Source organism: Salmo salar, chromosome 10 (assembly GCF_965601325.2).
Source record: "Salmo salar chromosome 10, fSalSal1, whole genome shotgun sequence".
In the NCBI taxonomy this organism is placed as follows: Eukaryota; Metazoa; Chordata; class Actinopteri; order Salmoniformes; family Salmonidae; genus Salmo; species Salmo salar.
Genome location: NC_138300.1, coordinates 42,646,063 through 42,664,587, shown reverse-complemented (window position 1 = coordinate 42,664,587; position 18,525 = coordinate 42,646,063). Strand labels below are relative to the sequence as shown.

Below are 18,525 nucleotides of genomic sequence, written 5' to 3'. Positions count from 1 at the left end.
GGGCTGGCGTGGTTACACGAGGTCTGCGGTTGTGAGACCGATTTGACTTACTGCCAAATTCTCTAAAACGACATTGGATGTAGCTTATTGTAGAGAAATTAACATTAAATTCTCTGGCAACAGCTCTGGAGGACATTCATGCAGTCAGCATGCCAATTGCACGCTCCCTCAAAACTTAAGACATCTGTGGCATTGTGTTGTGACAAAACTGCACATTACATTTTTTTGTCCCAAGCACAAGGTGCACCTGCATAATGTTTATGCCTCTTGATAAGCCACACCTGTCAGGTAAAGGAGAAACACTCACTAACAGGGATGTAAACAAATTTGTGCACAAATTTTGAGAGAAATATGCTTTTTGTGCGTATGGAAAATGTCTTGTATCTTTTATTTCAGCTTGTGAAACATGGGACCAACTCTTTACATGTTGTGTTCATAATTTTGTTCAGTATACAATAATGTAACAACAAACAAAATTCTTGCACTCACTCACGGCTGTCTCTCTTTTCAGGCAATCTGTTCTTGGACCTGTAGTTAGTCTACAACAACATATACATTGTCAGATTTTATTTAATAAAACACCCATTGAAAACAACACATCTTAGCATTACAATGTTGTCATACAAACAGACATTCACATTTTGCACAGATATCACATACGTGTAACTATATTTAGTAGACTAATACTTCTACTTAAAACAACACACCTAATCAGTTTATATTAGAGGACATAATATTGGCAGCCAAACACCATGGCAATGTTTGAACAACATTGTCCAGATTGCCTGAACTGTTTAGGCTAGTGTGTGTATTTGAAAATAGTTAATTAGATAGCAGCCTGGTTGGACGGTACAACATCAGTGTTACTAGTCTTGTCATTCTAGAAACACAATTAGTGTACAATTTTAACGGATCTGAAAAGGACGTAGGGTTCAAATTGTACCTGGATTCTCAATACTGTATGTTTTTATGGCTATGTGTTAAAGCTAGAATTTAGCTAGGACAGTCTGGGAGTGGTCTATCTAGAGGGCCTAATTGGACGAGCCTAATGGGTGGGATATGTAACCTGAAGACTAGCTGTTATTGGCAGAGAGGTTTGAAACGCTCTTTGTTATTGGTCTATTAACTTATACTGCCTGGTGATGTCACTAGGCAGGCCAAAACTCCATCCCACTAAAACAGGCTGACATTTACAGACAGCTCTTCCACTAAAACAGGCTGATATTTCTGACAGCTCTTCCACTAAAACAGGCTGACATTTACAGACAGCTCTTCCACTAAAACAGGCTGACATTTCAGACAGCTCTTCCACTAAAACAGGCTGACATTTACAGACAGCTCTTCCGCTAAAACAGGCTGACATTTCAGACAGCTCTTACACTAAAACAGGCTGACATTTCAGACAGCTTTTCCACTAAAACAGGCTGACATTTCTAGACAGCTCTTCCACTAAAACAGGCTGACATTTACAGACAGCTCTTCCACTAAAACAGGCTGACATTTCAGACAGCTCTTACAATAAAACAGCATTATCATCATTTTCACAATATTATTCCAATCCCATAGTGTTGAAATATATATATATATATTGTGGAAGGACCACCAGAGGGCAGGCTGGGCTCACGGATAGTAGCCCAACAAGGCATGTGAGACAAGGTAACCAGAGTCAATTAAGCACAGCTGACGGTACTAATGAGATATTCTCTTTCCCCTACAAGAGGGAGGATGGAACCAGCAAGAGGGGAGGAAGATAAACTATCTTTGGAGAATGGCTACGGAGAGAGAGAGGTGCTATCCATGAAGAGCCATTAAGACGGTTATGAATATGTGATTGTTGTTATAGTTTGAAGATAATCGTAATGTGATCCTGTGTCATCTAAAGAAGATGTATGTTGTTCCTTTGGAGATTCTCATTGACTGTGTTGGAGTGTTTGTATTGTCAGAAATCCCTCAATAGAGAACCGTGTTGAATCAAGAAAACCTACTCTGGACTCGTTTATTCCACCTTTCCACTTTAGAGTGACACCAAATGACTTGGTCCGCTCACAATATATATATATATATATATATTGACCGCCCTGGTACAGATTGGCCATGATATTGACAAATGTGTTAAGGCAGGTACAGATTGATCATGATATTGAAGGCTTGGTTCATACAAAATGTCCATGCTAAAAAAACGAACAGTAAATGATAGCCTGGTTCAGGAAACGTAATCCAAAGAAAATAACCAAAACTAAATCAGCAAGACCAGGCTGAGACATACAAAGAGAGACATTCAATCTTTCTAAACTTAAAAAAATGGCTTATCAATTAATATTGCTCATAGTAGGGACATTTATGCAACCATTCTCAATGTTCATTTATCTCATTGTAGAACCAGGTTAAGGCCAATTCCAACACTGCTATATTAACAGACATTGCTTGTTTGTGCAGATCACTGGGTTTTCAGGAAGGCATGTCAAGCTCTTGTACCAAACTAAAACTAAACTACACCACGACTCATAGCTGTCAGTCAACTGTATTCCAAAATGCCAGCATTATGCCAAAATGATATGCTTTTGGTTGAGGTTTGACATAGTCCATGTGTCAGTCTATCAGTCTTTGTGTCAGTCCATCAGTCCATGTGTCGCAGTCTATCAGTCCGTGTGTCAGTCTGTGTCAGTATATAATTTATATTATCTGAGAGTAACACAATCTTCCCTAGGTCCTAAACCCTATACCACTAGAAAGGTCATGTTCAGTAGGAGCAAACTGGACAATAAACTTTTTTTTAAATGGGTGTGTACTGTATATTGGGTATGTTCAGGTAGCACCTCCTCCATTTCCAAACGTTTTCTCCCACTGAACACAAGATAGGATGGTTAGTGGATGTTATGAAAATCCTACTAGCAGTCTGCTCCCAGATCTGTTTAAGCTTCTGTTAACTCAATCAAATGTATTTTATGAAGCCCCTTTTACCTCAGAGGTTGTCACAAAGTTGTTCATGGAAACCTAGAGAGGAAGCAGGCCTAGAGGGGTGGTCAGTCCTCTTCTGGCTGTACCAGGTGGAGATTTAAGAGTACACGTGGCCATTATGGCCAGATCATTTTTCAAGACAAAAAACTGCATTTCTGTCATTGTGAAACAAGGAGTTGGCATGATAGCACAAGCAGACCGACACACAGGCTGTACTAGTAGTGGATAGGTAGATGGTGTGACCTGATTGGTCTATTGAGACCAGACAATTAGGATGAAGCTTTAAAAGAGTATTAGGATTCCTCCCTCCCTCTGTACGTGGTCTCATCCCAAATGACACCCTATTCCCTATTAAGTGTGCTACTTTTGACATACATAGTGCATTACAAGAAGTGCACTAAATAAGGAATAGGGTGCTATTTGGGACTGAAGCCTGTATGTCTCAGTTGGCCAATAGAAAATTGCTGTTGTTGCTGCTGCCTTTTCTGATCTCAGCGATTAAGTTATGGAGTTTCTCAGACACTGCCACCTGGTGGAGAAAACATGGAAGAACAGCATTAGATTATGATGGTACCTGTGTGTGTACGTGCATAGTAGGGATGGGCATTTGGAATAATGTCTGTGCTCCGAGTACACGCATGTAAGTGTGAAACGGGGCTGAAGGCAAACAAATTTGCGGTATGCTATCTTTTGTCCCAATTACTGGTTGTTCTGACACAATTAAAAACCAAACATATTTTCACTGCACTTGACATACTCCCTAAAAAGTGCTTATAAATTCAATCTGCTAAATAGTTGCATTTATAAATTTGGAATATTTTATTTGATTATTAGTAAATTAATACAAACCTTGAATCGGGTGCTCGAGTACGCCACCCATCCCTAGTGCCTTACAGTATATAAGTGTGTACGTGCATATGTGTGTGTGTAAAGGTGAGTACATTTACATTGGCGAAATGCAGGATGACTATGACCGAGCGTCAGATGCCTTTCTATCCAATACCCAAGAGAATCTAGTCCTCGGCGTTGTTCCATGTCTCCACAAAGTAAACAAACCTTAAAACTCACTATGTAAGAATCTGGCTCCTGCAGTCTCTTGTGTCGGGGGTGCAGGGTCTGGATGGAGCTCTGAACCTTCTCCCTGGTCTCAGCTGTGCTGCACAGTGGGTGTGTGATCTTCAATAGAGGGAGATACCAATCAATGAATCACATTTATTTTATAAAGCCCTTTGTACATTGGCATTTGTCACAAAGTGATTTACAATTACCCAGTCTAGACCCAAAAGAGAAAGCAAAGAAAGCTATGAAGAACTTAGGAAGAAACCTAGAGAGGAAGCCGGCTCAGAGGGGTGGCCAGTCCTCTTCTGGCTGAGACGTGTGTGTGTGTTGGACAGGGTCCAGCAGGCTCACCTGTCCTTTAGTGTAGACCTCCAGGCGTAGACAGCTGACCTGAGAAGGTGTGATTGACTGACAGGTCTTGTTACCAACCACAGGATGACACCTCACTGCCACACACGCCTTAGGTGCAGGCTCCTCACACAGACACAACAGATCCAAGAATGGGTGGCCTAGAGAGAGAGAGAGAGCGAGAGAGAGAAAGAGAGTAAGGAGAGAATGAGTGAGTGAAAAAGTATCATGAAAACAGAGATTGAGATGTAGCTAGTTGAGTGTTGAAATAGTAAGTGGAGGGCACAGAGATCCTATAATTCAGGGATTCTATATGTTATTCTATGGTAGAGGGTGACTCCTCACCCTCTGTATCCAGCATCCTATAGACAGCCTTCCTCCCAGGAACAGTACTCTTCTCTGGGTCCTCACTGAACTTCATCCTGGGACTGCCCCGAACCTCCACCAACTGATGTAGAGAGAGAGAAGGGGAGGGTTGAAAATGAGAGAGAGAAAGGGTAGAAGATGATGGATACATAAAAAAGGGAAAGTGAGGAGAGGGTGGGCAGAGGCTGTGTGTGTGTGTGTGTGTGTGTGTGTGTGTGTGTGTGTGTGTGTGTGTGTGTGTGTGTGTGTGTGTGTGTGTGTGTGTATCCTTTTTACCTTGTACACACACCCGAGTGAAGGCTGTCTCGTGCAGGTGACCAGATGTGTTCCAACACCAACCACATCAATCTCATTCTCCTGAGACATGGATAGACAGATCAGAGAGGGGGGAGAGAGGGATATACCAATCAGAGAGGAGAGAGGAAGAGGGAGGATGTAGAGAGGGATAGACAGATCAGAGAAGAGAAGAGGAGGGAGGGAGGAGGAATAGACAGATCAGAGAAGAGAAGAGGAGGGAGGAGGTAGAGAGGAATAGACAGATCAGATGGAGAGAGAAGAGGGAGGAGGTAGAGAGGAATAGACAGATCAGATGGAGAGAGAAGAGGAGGGAGGAGGTAGAGAGGAATAGACAGATCAGATGGAGAGAGAAGAGGAGGGAGGAGGTAGAGAGGAATAGACAGATCAGATGGAGAGAGAAGAGGAGGGAGGAGGTAGAGAGGAATAGACAGATCAGATGGAGAGAGAAGAGAAGAGGAAGGAGGAGGTAGAGAGGAATAGACAGATCAGATGGAGAGAGAAGAGAAGAGGAAGGAGGAGGTAGAGAGGAATAGACAGATCAGATGGAGAGAGAAGAGGAGGGAGGAGGTAGAGAGGAATAGACAGATCAGATGGAGAGAGAAGGAGGAAGGAGGAGGTAGAGAGGAATAGACAGATCAGATGGAGAGAGAAGAGGAGGGAGGAGGTAGAGAGGAATAGACAGATCAGATGGAGAGAGAAGAGGGAGGAGGTAGAGAGGAATAGACAGATCAGATGGAGAGTGAAGAGGAGGGAGGAGGTAGAGAGGAATAGACAGATCAGATGGAAAGAGAAGAGGAGGGAGGAGGTAGAGAGGAATAGACAGATCAGATGGAGAGAGAAGAGGAGGGAGGAGGTAGAGAGGAATAGACAGATCAGATGGAGAGAGAAGAGGAAGGAGGAGGTAGAGAGGAATAGACAGATCAGATGGAGAGAGAAGAGAAGAGGAAGGAGGAGGTAGAGAGGAATAGACAGATCAGATGGAGAGAGAAGAGGAAGGAGGAGGTAGAGAGGAATAGACAGATCAGATGGAGAGAGAAGAGAGGAGGAGGGAGGAGGTAGAGAGGAATAGACAGATCAGATGGAGAGAGAAGAGGAGGGAGGAGGTAGAGAGGAATAGACAGATCAGATGAGAGAAGAGGAAGGAGGAGGTAGAGAGGAATAGACAGATCAGATGGAGAGAGAAGAGGAGGGAGGAGGTAGAGAGGAATAGACAGATCAGATGGAGAGAGGCTTGATAACAGGAGGTAGAACTAGATAAGGTCCTCTCATTCTTCTGTTCCCACTGGCCTCTGTAATGTCTGTCTGGTTCCTCACCTTCTTGTTGAGTTCGGCCATGCTGTACTCTGAGATGTTATTGGTGCCTACTATGAGAAGGGACTGGAATGCAGGGATGGAGAATCTAGAGAGATAAAATGTGAGATATTTCAAACATGCTTTACTCAAAGCCTCTATACTAAGATTAAAGTCCCTAGAGGGTACTAATCTAAGGCTTCACCCCATATGGCACCCTGTTCCATTTTTAGTGCACTACCTTTTCCCTGGTCTAAATGGGAAATAAGGTGCCATTTGGGACGCAGCTTCAGGACACACACAGGACCTTACTGTTCGCTGCAGAGTCTGAAGACATGGCGTACTTCTACTGACTGCCTGCAGAGGTCTCCACTGTCTAGACGCACGCCCAGTGGACTGTAGTCCAGCTCAAACAGAGACAGGGCCACGGCACAGAAGTTGAGCAGGCCACTACTGTAGGGACACAACAGAGAAGTTTACTAGGCCACTAGTGTAGGGACACAACAGAAACACAACAGAGATGGCATTAATGCTATAGCAGGCTACAGGTGGAAGGAAATGTAGTAGCCTGGCCTAAAGCAATGCTAGTAACAAAACCTTCAACACTGGAATAGGCTATCTCTAGTCAGAAGCTGTCCTTCGAGGCAAGAACGTCCCCATTCACAGAGAAGCGGCGAGACAAGTTGAGAAGAGTAGCAAAGGGGGAAAGGTTACTAGGTGACACTGTAGCTGTCGATGACCGGCAGGAAGTTGTGTGGGTATGCGATGGCATAGGACAAGAAGGCGGCCAGCTCGCCCTCATGGATCTTCCCAGATTCCACCCCCAGCAGCTCACACACACGCCCCAGCCAACCCTTGGTCAGCGAGATCAGATCGATGTTGTCATGATCCCCGTTTGCTGCCACTAGCGTCTAATTGGACAGGAGAGACAGGAAGTTCAACCAATCAATCAATATAAGATAGAAATCAATATCCTTATTGTCTCAATTGGGACATTTTTTGTGCAGTCAGGATAATAAACAACATTAAAACATTAACAACCATCCAACATACTGTATATACACATCAGTGGCAGTCAGTGACATTTATGATGAGGGAGGACTATTTTTTTTCATGAGCATGGCCTTATTTCTATTACAGCATGTTGGATGACTGTCATTCATATTCCATTCACCCAGTTCAATACAACACCGATAGGTTTAGACTACTACATGATACTCTAATTTTCCCTATACCCATCATGAGGTTGATACAACCTAGCCTATTAATGCAGGTGCACACAGGTCGAGATACATTTTTTAGATGACGGACAGTGACACATGGACAGACAGTGACACATTCAATACCGCCTTGCACACTCTTGCCTGCATCTAGCTTATCTAGGATGCAAACATTAGTCAAACAGTTGCAAGCGAGAGTTTCTATTGGACAAATTCTGTTGTTTTTATCCCCGTTTTGTTTCCTTCCGTTTAAGAAACATTTTTCAACAGAATCGGCAGAATGAATACACCCCTGATCACACATAAACACAGTTCACATTCATAGCAGCCACATTGTATTCCTTCTCGCCTCTATGCACTCTCCTCCTCTCACCTTTTTCCTTCGTTTGTGGACTTCAATGAACAACACATCAGCTGTATGTGACCAGACAAAAAAAACTTTCCAAGCCAAACCATGTCATAACTGTTACACACAGCCTACATCGTTGTCACCATATTAGCTAAAGTAACGTCATAGTCACCATAGCTAATGGAACTAATGCGTTAGTAAACCCGCAATAATCATGCAGTAACGTTACAGTGTATAGTCAGTAAGCAGTTATTTGGAAGAGTTCCAGTGTTGTGTTGGATAGTCATAGCCAGCTAGCTAACATAGCATTCCTCTGTTTGAGCCAGGTGTTTGAGTAACTAAACTAGCCAGCTGCATTTGCTAGCTAATGCAGCTTCTCCTTCATTTTTGAAGAAATTAATTTGTTGAAAACTGTTCAACTATTGTCTTTCTCTCTCTTTGAGTCAGCTACTCACCACATTGTATGTACTGCAGTGCTAGCTAGCTGTAGCTTATGCTTTCAGTACTAGATTAATTATCTGATCATTTGATTGGGTGGACAACATGTCAGTTCATGCTGCAAGAGCTCTGATAGGTTGGAGGACTTCCACCGTAAGTTGTTATAATTAGTGTGTATGTCTATAGAAGGGAGTGAGAACCAAGAGCCTCCTAGGTTTTGTATTGAAGTCAATGTACACAGGAAGACAGAAGCTAGCTGTCCTCCTGCTACACCATGGTGCTAACCTACAGAGTTCTGTTGAGGCTACTGTAGACCATTGCAAAACAGTGTGTTTTAATCAATTATTTACAGACGTGAATATATTTAGTATAGTTTTATCTAAAAAGAATAACTTTTTCAATGTTTTACCATTTTTATTTTAATGGAATTCACTGAGGAGGATGGTCCTCCCCTTCCTCCTCTGAGGAGCCTCCATTGATACACATAAGATAAATAGCACACTGATGGGTTATCAACATTGTGGTTATTAACATGTTATTAAAAGGTTAGGAAACGTTTTTATTCAAAGAAAATTAATTAGTGGTAGTTCAGTACAGTGACCCATAAAAGTGTGTACATATGACCTGCGTGTCTACGTCTCAAATGGCACCCTATTCTCTAAGGGCCCTGGTCAAAACTAGTGCACTATGTAGGCAATCTGGTGCCAGTTGACCATGGTTAAAATACTGATAAATTGATGTTATGAGACACTTGACAGATGTATTTATTTTCTCTGAGGTTGTGTATTGTGGAAGCATAGGGTCAATGCAAAGGGTCAGTACAAAGACTGTGTCTCAAATGGCACCCTATTCCCTTTTAAGTGCACAACTTTTGACCAGGGCCCATAAGATGGCATTTAGGACACACAGAGGCAGAGAGACTCACCTGAGGCCACACCTCCTCCAGGGAGGAAAAGGAAGTGACATAAGAGTGTGCCATGGTTCCCGCCACGGGGATTCCAAACAGGAAGCCAGCCTGTACGTTACTGGTCATATCAAACCCTGACAGACAGAAAGACAGAGGAGTAGGTCACTGTGTATATATATGTGTGTGTGTGTCCTTAAATGTTTGTGTGTGTCTCTCCTCACCTCCGACGTATGTGTATCTTGAGGCTGTGAGGCCCCCGTCAGGCCCCTGTGCTCTCCTCAGGCCCATCTCTAACAGCTTCCTCCTGGAACCAGCAGCCAGACGGAACCGGGCCGCGTTACTGCATACCAGACTGGAGAGAGAGGGGAGATACAGAGAATTACCATAATGCACTATTGGAGTACACAGTTTTCCTACCTGTTGACAAGGTGTGTGTGTGTGTGTGTGTGTGTGTGTGTGTGTGTGAGTTCCAAATTACATCCTTGCAGTACTCAATATCAATGTAGCACTAAAAATATCCTAAAGTAGAACAAAAACACACAAGAAATAAAAAGAAGAACATGAGAAAGTAAGAAGCTAAATACTGGGTCAGTTCCAATACCATATTTACAATGTGCAGGGATATTGGAGTGATAGAGGTAGATACACTACATGACCATAATAATGTGGACACCTGCTCGTCAAACATTTCATTCCAAAATTATGGCCATTAATATGGAGTTGGTCCCCCTTTGCTGCTATAACAGCCTCCACTTTTCTGGGAAGGCTTTCCACTAGATGTTGGAACATTACTGCAGGGACTTGCTTCCATTCAACCACAACAGCATTAGCGAGGTCGGGCACTGATGTTGGGCGATTATGCCTGGCTCGCAGTCGGTGTTCCAATTCATCCCAAAGGTGTTCGATGGGGTTGAGGTCAGGGCTCTGTGCAGACGAGTCAAGCCTTTCCACAATGATCTCAACAAACCCTTTCTGTATGGACTTCGCTTTGTGCATGGGGCATTTAGGAATGGAATGTCTACTTATGGAGATTGCATGGCTGTGTGCTCGATTTTATACACCTGCCAGCAACGGGTATGGCTGAAATAGACGAATCCACTAATTTGAAGGGGTGTCCACATACTTTTGTGTATTTAGTGTATGTGACTTGGCATCAGTATTATAATAAACAGAGTAGCATCAGCATAAATGCTGATTGTATGCGATTGTGTGTGTAGAGTCAATATAAATGTATGTGTATGTTAAGTGTGGTTGGGAGAGTGTGTGCGTGAGTGTGTAGAATCCTGTGAGTGTGCATAGAGACTTAGCAAAAATCAAATACAAGGGTCAACTCAGATAGTCTGTGTAGCCATTCTGTTAGATATTTAGCAGTCTTATGGCTTGGGGATAGAAACTGTTCAGGAACCTGTTGGTGTCAAACTTGATGCACCGGTACCGCTCGCCATGCGGCAACAGAAAGCAGTCTATGACTTGGGTGGATGGAGTTAACGATTTTCCGGGCCTTTCTGTCACACCGCCTGATATAGAGGTCCTGGGTGGCAGGGAGCTCGGCCCCAGTGATGTACTGGGCTGTTCGCACCACACTCTGTAGCGCCATGCGATCGAGGGCAGTCCTATTGCCGTACCAAGCATTGATACAGCCAGTCAATATGCTCTCAATGGTGCAGCTGTTGAACTTTTTTAGGATTTGAGGGCCCATGCCAAACCTTTTCATGTTTGCTGAAGGAGAAGTGTGTCCCTACCTGGCGTAGTTGACCAGACACAACAGGCTGGTCTCCAGTAGTTGAACCACAGCCAGAGGACCAGACACCTCCATCAGAGGCACCTTCAGACAGAGGAGCAGCACAATCAATGAATCAATCAACTCAGTCATCAACCCTGACCACTGTGGGTGAGTCCGAGTCTAACTCCTGACCTCTGGCCCTTGGGGGTGAACCGTCCCTGAGTGTAACCATAGAAATAGAATGACTAGATGATATTTCTATGAATGTAACCCTTGCGGGCATGGTTCGAGTTCCAGGGGGGCTGGTCCGATCAGGCACCCGCAAGAGACATTAGACACCCCAAGAGACATTGGGCACCCCAAGAGTCAATGTATAATTCCAACCCTGCCTGGGGATGACCCTGAGTATAACCCTTGATCCCTGACGTTGTCTCACCCTGGCAAAGACCACCATTCCCTCGGGGACAGAGTGGAGTGTGACACCGGAACAGTCCAGTTCCCGTAGAAACAAGAAGAAGGCGGGGTCAGTGGCTGGGGGCAGGACGGAACGCAGGTACTCCACATCTATAACACAGTTATACTTTGTTACACATAATCAATAACATAATCAGTTGTCCTGAGTCTGCACAACTCTGCCAGGACCTAGGATCAAGGGAGACACTCATGTATTTTAGGACTATATCTCTTGACACAATGATGAAAATAGTCATGGCCTCTAAACCTTCAAGCTGCATACTGGACCCTATCCCAACTAAACTACTGAAAGAGCTGCTTCCTGTGCTTGGCCCTCCTATGTTGAACATAATAAACGGCTCTCTATCCACCGGATGCGTACCAAACTCACTAAAAGTGGCAGTAATAAAGCCTCTCTTGAAAAAGCCAAACCTTGACCCAGAAAATATAAAAAACTATCGGCCTATATCGAATCTTCCATTCCTCTCAAAAACGTTGAAAAAGCTGTTGCACAGCAACTCACTGCCTTCCTGAAGACAAACAATGTATACCAAATGCTTCAGTCTGGTTTTAGACCCCATCATAGCACTGAGACTGCACTTGTGAAGGTGGTAAATGAGCTTTTAATGGTGTCAGACCAAGGCTCTTGTCACGTCCTGACCAGCAGAGGGAGTAGTTGTTTAGTATTTGGTCAGGACGTGGCAGAAGTTGTGTGTTGTATGTAGTTTCTAGTCGTTCTTGTTTATTGTTTTCCCGTGTTCATGGGAAAACAATAACCCGGAAGTGACCCGGAAGTGCGTACCTCCAGTCTGGTACCTCCAGTCTGGCACGACCAGTACCAGCACCACGGATCAAGCTTCCAATGAGTCAGCCTAGTCCTATTCAGTCTGTTCCCGCTCCTCGCACTAGGCATGGGGTGCGTGGTTTCAAACTGGCAGTTCCAGTACCAGCACCACGCATCAGGCTTATAGTGTGTAATAGTAGTTCCTTTCGGCCGGATCCTGCTTCCCGCACTAGCCCTAGGGTGCGTGTCTCCAGCCTGGTACCTCCTCTACCAGCCCCACGCATCAGGCTTCCAGTGCGTCAGCCCAGCCTCGAGAGTTAGGAGACAGTTCCCTGTCCAGAGGATCCGACAACAGTGTCCAGTCCAGAGTATCCGGCAACAGTGTGCAGTCCAGAGTATCCGGCAACAGTGTGCAGTCCAGAGCATACAGGTCGCAGTGGTGGGTAGTATATGGGGCTTTGGTGACAAAACGGATGGTACTGTGATAGACTGCATCCAATTTGCTGAGTAGAGTGTTGGAGAGGTGGATCAGAGAATCACCAGCAACAAGAGCTACATCATTGATGTATACAGAGAAAAGAGTCGGCCCGAGGATTGAACCCTGTGGCACCCACATAGAGACTGCCAGAGGTCCGGACAACAGGCCCTCTGATTTGACACACTGAACTCTATCAGAGAAGTAGTTGGTGAACCAGGCGAGGCACTCATTTGAGAAACCAAGGCTGTTGAGTCTGCCGATAAGAACGTGGTGATTGACAGAGTCGAAAGCCTTGGCCAGGTCGATGAATACAGGTGCACAGTATTGTCACTTATCGATGGAGGTTATGATATCATTTAGGACCTTGAGCGTGGCTGAGGTGCACCCATGACCAGCTTGGAAACCAGATTGCAAAGCGGAGAACGTACGATGGGATTCAAAATGGTCGGTGATCTCTTTGTTAACTTGGCTTTCGAAGACCTTAGAAAGGCAGGGTAGGATAGATATAGTTCTGTAGCAGTTTGAGTCTAGAGTGTCTCCCCCTTTGCAGAGGGGGATGACCGCAGCAGCTTTTCAATCTTTGGGGATCTCAGACGATACGAAAGAGAGGTTGAACAGGCTAGTAATAGGCGTTGCAACAATTTTGGCAGATCATTTTAGAAAGAGAGGGTCCAGATTGTCTAGCCCGGGCTGATTTGTAGGGGTCCAGATTTGCAGCTCTTTCAGAACATCAGCTATCTGGATTTTGATGAAGGAGAAATGGGGGAGGCTTGGGCAAGTTACTGTGGGGGGTGCAGGGCTGTTGACCGGGGTAGGGGTAGCCAGCTGGAAAGCATGGCCAGCCGTAGAAAAATGCTTACTGAAATTCTCAATTATCGCGGATTTATCAGTGGTGACAGTGTTTCCTAGCCTCAGTGCAGAGAGCAGCTGGGAGGAGGTGATCTTATTCTCCATGGACTTTACAGTGTCCCAGTACTTTTTGGAGTTTGTGCTACAGGATGCAAATTTCTGTTTAAAAAAGCTAACCTTTGCTTTCTTAAATGCCTGTGAATGTTGGTTCCTAACTTCTCTGAAAAGTTGCATATCGCGGGGGCTATTCGATGCTAATGCAGTACGCCACAGGATGTTTTCATGCTGGTCAAGGGCAGTCAGGTCTGGAGTGAACCAAGGGCTATATCTGTTCCTGGTTCTACATTTTTTGAATGGGGCATGCTTATTTAAGATGGTGAGGAAAGCACTTTTAAAGAATAACCAGGCATCCTCAAATCAAATCAAATGTTATTTGTCACATATACATGGTTTGAAGATGTTAATTCAAGTGTAGCGAAATGCTTGTGCTTCTAGTTCCGACAATGCAGTAATATCCAACGAGTAATCTAACCTAACAACTTCACAATAATTACCTTATACACACAAGTGTAAAGGAATGAATAAGAATATGTACATAAAAATATGAATGAGTGATGGTATAGAACGGCAGGCAAGTTGCAGTGGATGGAATACAGTATAGTATATTCATATGAGTTGAGTAATGTAGGATATGTAAACATATAAAAGTGGCATTGTTTAAAGTGGCTAGTGATACATTACATCAAGATGGCAAGATGCAGTAGATGGTATAGAGTACAGTATATACATATGAGATGAGTAATGTAGGGTATGTAAACATTATATGAAGTGGCATTGTTTAAAGTGGCTAGTGATAAATGTATGTAATAAATGTTTCCATTATTAAAGTGGCTGGAGTTGAGTCAGTATGTTGGCAGCAGCCACTCAATGTTAGTGATGGCTGTTTAACAGTCTGATGGCCTTGAGATAGAAGCTGTTTTTCAGTCTCTCGGTCCCTGCTTTGATGCATCTGTACTGACCTCACCTTCTGGATGATAGCGGGGTGAACAGGCAGTGGCTCGGGTGGTTGTTGTCCTTTTTGTCCTTCCTGTGACATCGGGTGGTGTAGGTGACCTGGAGGGCAGGTAGTTTCCCCCGGTGATGCGTTGTGCAGACCTCACTACCCTCTGGAGATCCTTACGGTTATGGGCGGAGCAGTTGACGTACAAGGCGGTGATACAGCCCGACAGGATGCTCTCGATTTTGCATCTGTAAAAATGTGTGAGTGTTTTTGGCGACAAGCCGAATTTCTTTAGCCTCCTGAGGTGTCTGTGTGGTTGGACCATTTCAGTTTGTCCGTGATGTGTACGCCGAGGAACTTAAAACTTTCTACCCTCTTCACTACTGTCCCATCAATGTGGATAGGGGGGTGCTCCCTCTGCTGTTTCCTGAAGTCCACGATCATCTCCTTTGTTTTGTTGACGTTGAGTGTGAAGTTATTTTCCTGACACCACACTCCGAGGGCCCTCACCTCCTCCCTGTAGGCTGTCTCGTAGTTGTTGGTAATTAAGCCTACCACTGTAGTGTTGTCTGCACACTTGATGATTGAGTTGGAGGCGTGCATGGCCACACAGTCGTGGGTGAACAGGGAGTACAGGAGAGGGCTGAGAACGCACCCTTGTGGGGCCCCAGTGTTTAGGATCAGCGGGGTGGAGATGTTGTTACCTACCCTCACCACCTGGGGGCGGCCCGTCAGGAAGTCCAGGACCCAGTTGCACAGGGTGGGGTCGAGACCCAGGGTCTTGAGATTGATGACGAGTTTGGAGGGTACTATGGTGTTAAATGCTGAGCTGTAGTCGATGAACAGCATTCTCACATAGGTATTCCTCTTGTCCAGATGGGTTAGGGCAGTGTGCAGTGTGATTGCGATTGCGTCGTCTGTGGACCTATTGGGGCGGTAAGCAAATTGGAGTGGGTCTAGGGTGTCAGGTAGGGTGGAGGTGATATGGTCCTTGACTAGTCTCTCAAAGCACTTCATGATGACGTAAGTGAGTGCTACGGGGCGGTAGTCATATAGCTCAGTTACCTTAGCTTTCTTGGGAACAGGAACAATGGTGGCCCTCTTGAAGCATGTGGGGACAGTAGACTGGGATAAGGATTGATTGAATATGTCCGTAAACACACCAGCCAGCTGGTCTGCGCATGCCATGAGGACGCGGCTGGGGATGCCGTCTGGGCCTGCAGCCTTGCGAGGGTTAACACGTTTAAATGTTTTACTCCGGATACACCCGGCGCCGACAGAGATGGCTGCCTCGCTACGCGTTCCTAGGAAACTATGCAGTATTTTGTTTTTTTATGTGTTATTTCTGACGGAATGAGGTCAATATCTTTCCAGGATACCCGGGCCAGGTCGATTAGAAAGGCCTGCTCGCTGAAGTGTTTTAGGGAGCGTTTTACAGTGATGAGGGGTGGTCGTTTGGCCGCAGACCCATTACGGACGCAGGCAATGAGGCAGTGATCGCTGAGATCCTGGTTGAAGACAGCAGAGGTGTATTTGGAGGGCAGGTTGGTTAGGATGATATCTTTGCGGGTGCCCGTGTTTACGGATTTGGGGTTGTACCTGGTAGGTTCATTGATAATTTTTGTGAGATTGAGGGCATCAAGTTTAGATTGTAGGATGGCTGGGGTGTTAAGCATGTCCCAGTTTAGGTCACCTAACAGCACAAGCTCTGAAGATAGATGGGGGGCAATCAATTCCCATATGGTGTCCAGGGCACAGCTGGGGGAAGAAGGTGGTCTATAGCAAGCGGCAACGGTGAGAGACTTGTTTCTGGAAAGGTGGATTTTTAAAAGTAGAAGCTCAAATTGTTTGGGCACAGACCTGGATAGTAAGACAGATCTCTGCAGGCTATCTCTGCAGTAGATTGCAACTCCGCCTCCTTTGGCAGTTCTATCTTGTCGGAAAATGTTATAGTTAGGGATGGACATTTCAGGGTTTTTGGTGGTCTTCCTAAGCCAGATGCGTACCTCAGTCTGAGAGATTTGCCCAGCACATTCTTTGACTTCCTTTTTAACGTTGTCCACTGCAGACAGTACATTTTCGAATTTGATAGAGAATTCTGCATTCATATCTTTGATGGCCTTGAGGATATCTTCGGAACTAACGGCACTGCACGTATTTATCGCCTCAGTCCTGCTTCCACCACTAGCACATGAAGCTAGCACGGCGCCTTCGTCCTCTGACTCTAAACTTTCACTCGTTAAGTCTGGCTTTATGGTGTGACTTTTCTCTGTCGGCATTGTGAGTTTCGGAAGCTAATAAACTATTACCGCCTTTCTTGGTACATTAAGCTTAAGGGGGAACTTACTTCAGGATTTATTTCAAATTTGTAGCGGAGCTAAAAAAGATACGACTGATCAGCTCTGCGCCATACCGGAAGCCTCGGATGGGCACTTCTAATGTAAATCTATGGCAGCACCCAAGGGGGCTTGAACTTTCTAGCTTTCCCTGTAGATTTTGCGGTGACGTAGTGTCCCCATGAGTGACAGAACACTGAACCAATCACAGTGCAACTAGAGAAGATTACCAACTCCTACGCGTTGTATTTTCCACTGGCTGCCCCTCCACCACAGAAAGCACTAAGCTAGGCTGAAACACCTGCATTTTGGAGCTGCCTTACTCAAGAAGGGGAAAATAATTCCATGTTTGTGTCCGGCTTTATTAACTCAATACATTTTTATTTACATTGTTTGCAAACTGATATGTGACACTTATTAATGCCATACTAACATTCAAAACAGGTACAAAAAAAGCGAAACAGGCTCAAAACAGGTGGGGCTCTTACCGTTTATCACTGGCTATTACCTGGTAGTGATCTGTGAGTGTCTGTAGGTAACTTTAAACTCTAGTAGACCTCTGACCTCTTAACATGGTTGGCTATGTCCTGGGACAAATGGCACCCAATTCCCCATATAGTGCACTACTTTTGACTGGTCCATGAACACAAAATAGGGAATAGGGTGCCAGCATTACTGACAATCTAGGAGACTCACGAGGAAAAGATCACCGGTGTCAGTTGAAGTTCAGTGGAGTGGTTACAAAGGTCACCGAGGACATAAAGTGTTATCCATTTACACTCCCACCAGGGGTCCTGGTATTGGTTCTATTCCTCATTGTGCAATCAAGGTGACAAATATATCGAATAAATATTATTGAAAGGAAACCATTGGCTATATAAAAATATATATATAAATTATATTGTGGCTAATTTTCTTTGCCTTAAAGTGCTATTCACTGACATTTGCTCTACAGAGAACTTAACGTCATTATCTCACCTTCGTCAGTGAATCGAAAGCTCCGCAGAAACAGGAGGCAGTCGTGCATTCCGGAGAAGAGCGAGAAGCTGCCGCCGAACGGGTTGTCGCGGAAGAACAGTTCGAAAACGGCGGGCTCGTTGTGCCTGCCCGAACGCCAGTAGGCATATGCCATGGTGAACTGGTAGAGGTCCGTGAGAAGCGTCGGGACCCGCTCCCGGATTGACCGCTCCAGAGCTGTACATGACTGGCTTGACGGCGCTGCCATGTTCCCCTTGCCTAGATTCATGTTCGGTTGCCGCCGCGATCTCTGGGACATGCAGTTTTCTAACCACCCCCTCTGCCTCTACCTCTGTTGTATCACGGAGGTATAATAAGAAAGGTTGGTATGCGAGGGGAGAAGCGAACCCCGGACTATTTTAGGCCATCTCCCACATAGAATAGGGAGGGGCGTTTTACAGTTCTCTAGAGTAGGCCTGCCTACGCATGATATACATAGGGATGCGTCCAAAAACGCATCCTATTACCTACAGTGCACTATTAAGGGGTATAGCCAATAGTGACATTTGGGATGCAACACAGTGTTACAATATTTTTGAAACATTGATCGTTGGTGACATGAAATGGGCACATGATGTGTCAATTGCGTTGACATCAACCTACTAACTGCCAGTAAACTTCATAACCTGTCTCCTGGCCATGTGCCAACAAGC

At 44.9% G+C, this 18,525-nt stretch overlaps 1 protein-coding gene across 2 annotated transcripts; it reads right to left on the bottom strand.

The window, feature by feature from the left end:
• Positions 1–352: 352 nt before the first annotated feature.
• On the bottom strand, positions 353–18,237 carry naprt (nicotinate phosphoribosyltransferase). Of its 2 annotated transcripts, none has more exons than XM_045687768.2 (13): positions 17,834–18,237; positions 11,392–11,519; positions 10,975–11,057; positions 9,454–9,584; positions 9,251–9,366; positions 7,033–7,229; positions 6,631–6,771; positions 6,343–6,427; positions 5,008–5,088; positions 4,711–4,813; positions 4,369–4,526; positions 4,015–4,134; positions 353–3,487 (listed from the first exon to the last, which is right to left on the bottom strand). In XM_045687768.2, the coding sequence occupies exons 1-13, from the start codon at positions 18,129–18,131 to the stop codon at positions 3,401–3,403; spliced, it is 1,728 nt and encodes a 575-aa protein (XP_045543724.1). In that variant the 5' UTR covers positions 18,132–18,237; the 3' UTR covers positions 353–3,400. The 2 variants fall into 2 exon arrangements, with proteins under 2 accessions (XP_045543724.1, XP_013978757.2); XM_014123282.3 differs by having other exon boundaries at positions 4,027–4,134; positions 17,834–18,235.
• Between the last annotated feature and the right edge of the window lie 288 nt (positions 18,238–18,525).

Coding starts and splice junctions, on each gene's coding strand:
- naprt (XM_045687768.2), bottom strand. CDS start 18,131: ATGTCCCAGAGATCGCGGCGGCAACCGAACATGAATCTAGGCAAGGGG. Junction 11,058..11,391: donor GAATGGTGGTCTTTGCCAGG/GTGAGACAACGT, acceptor CTCTGTCTGAAG/GTGCCTCTGATGGAGGTGTC. Junction 7,230..9,250: donor TGGAGGAGGTGTGGCCTCAG/GTGAGTCTCTCT, acceptor CTGTCCAATTAG/ACGCTAGTGGCAGCAAACGG.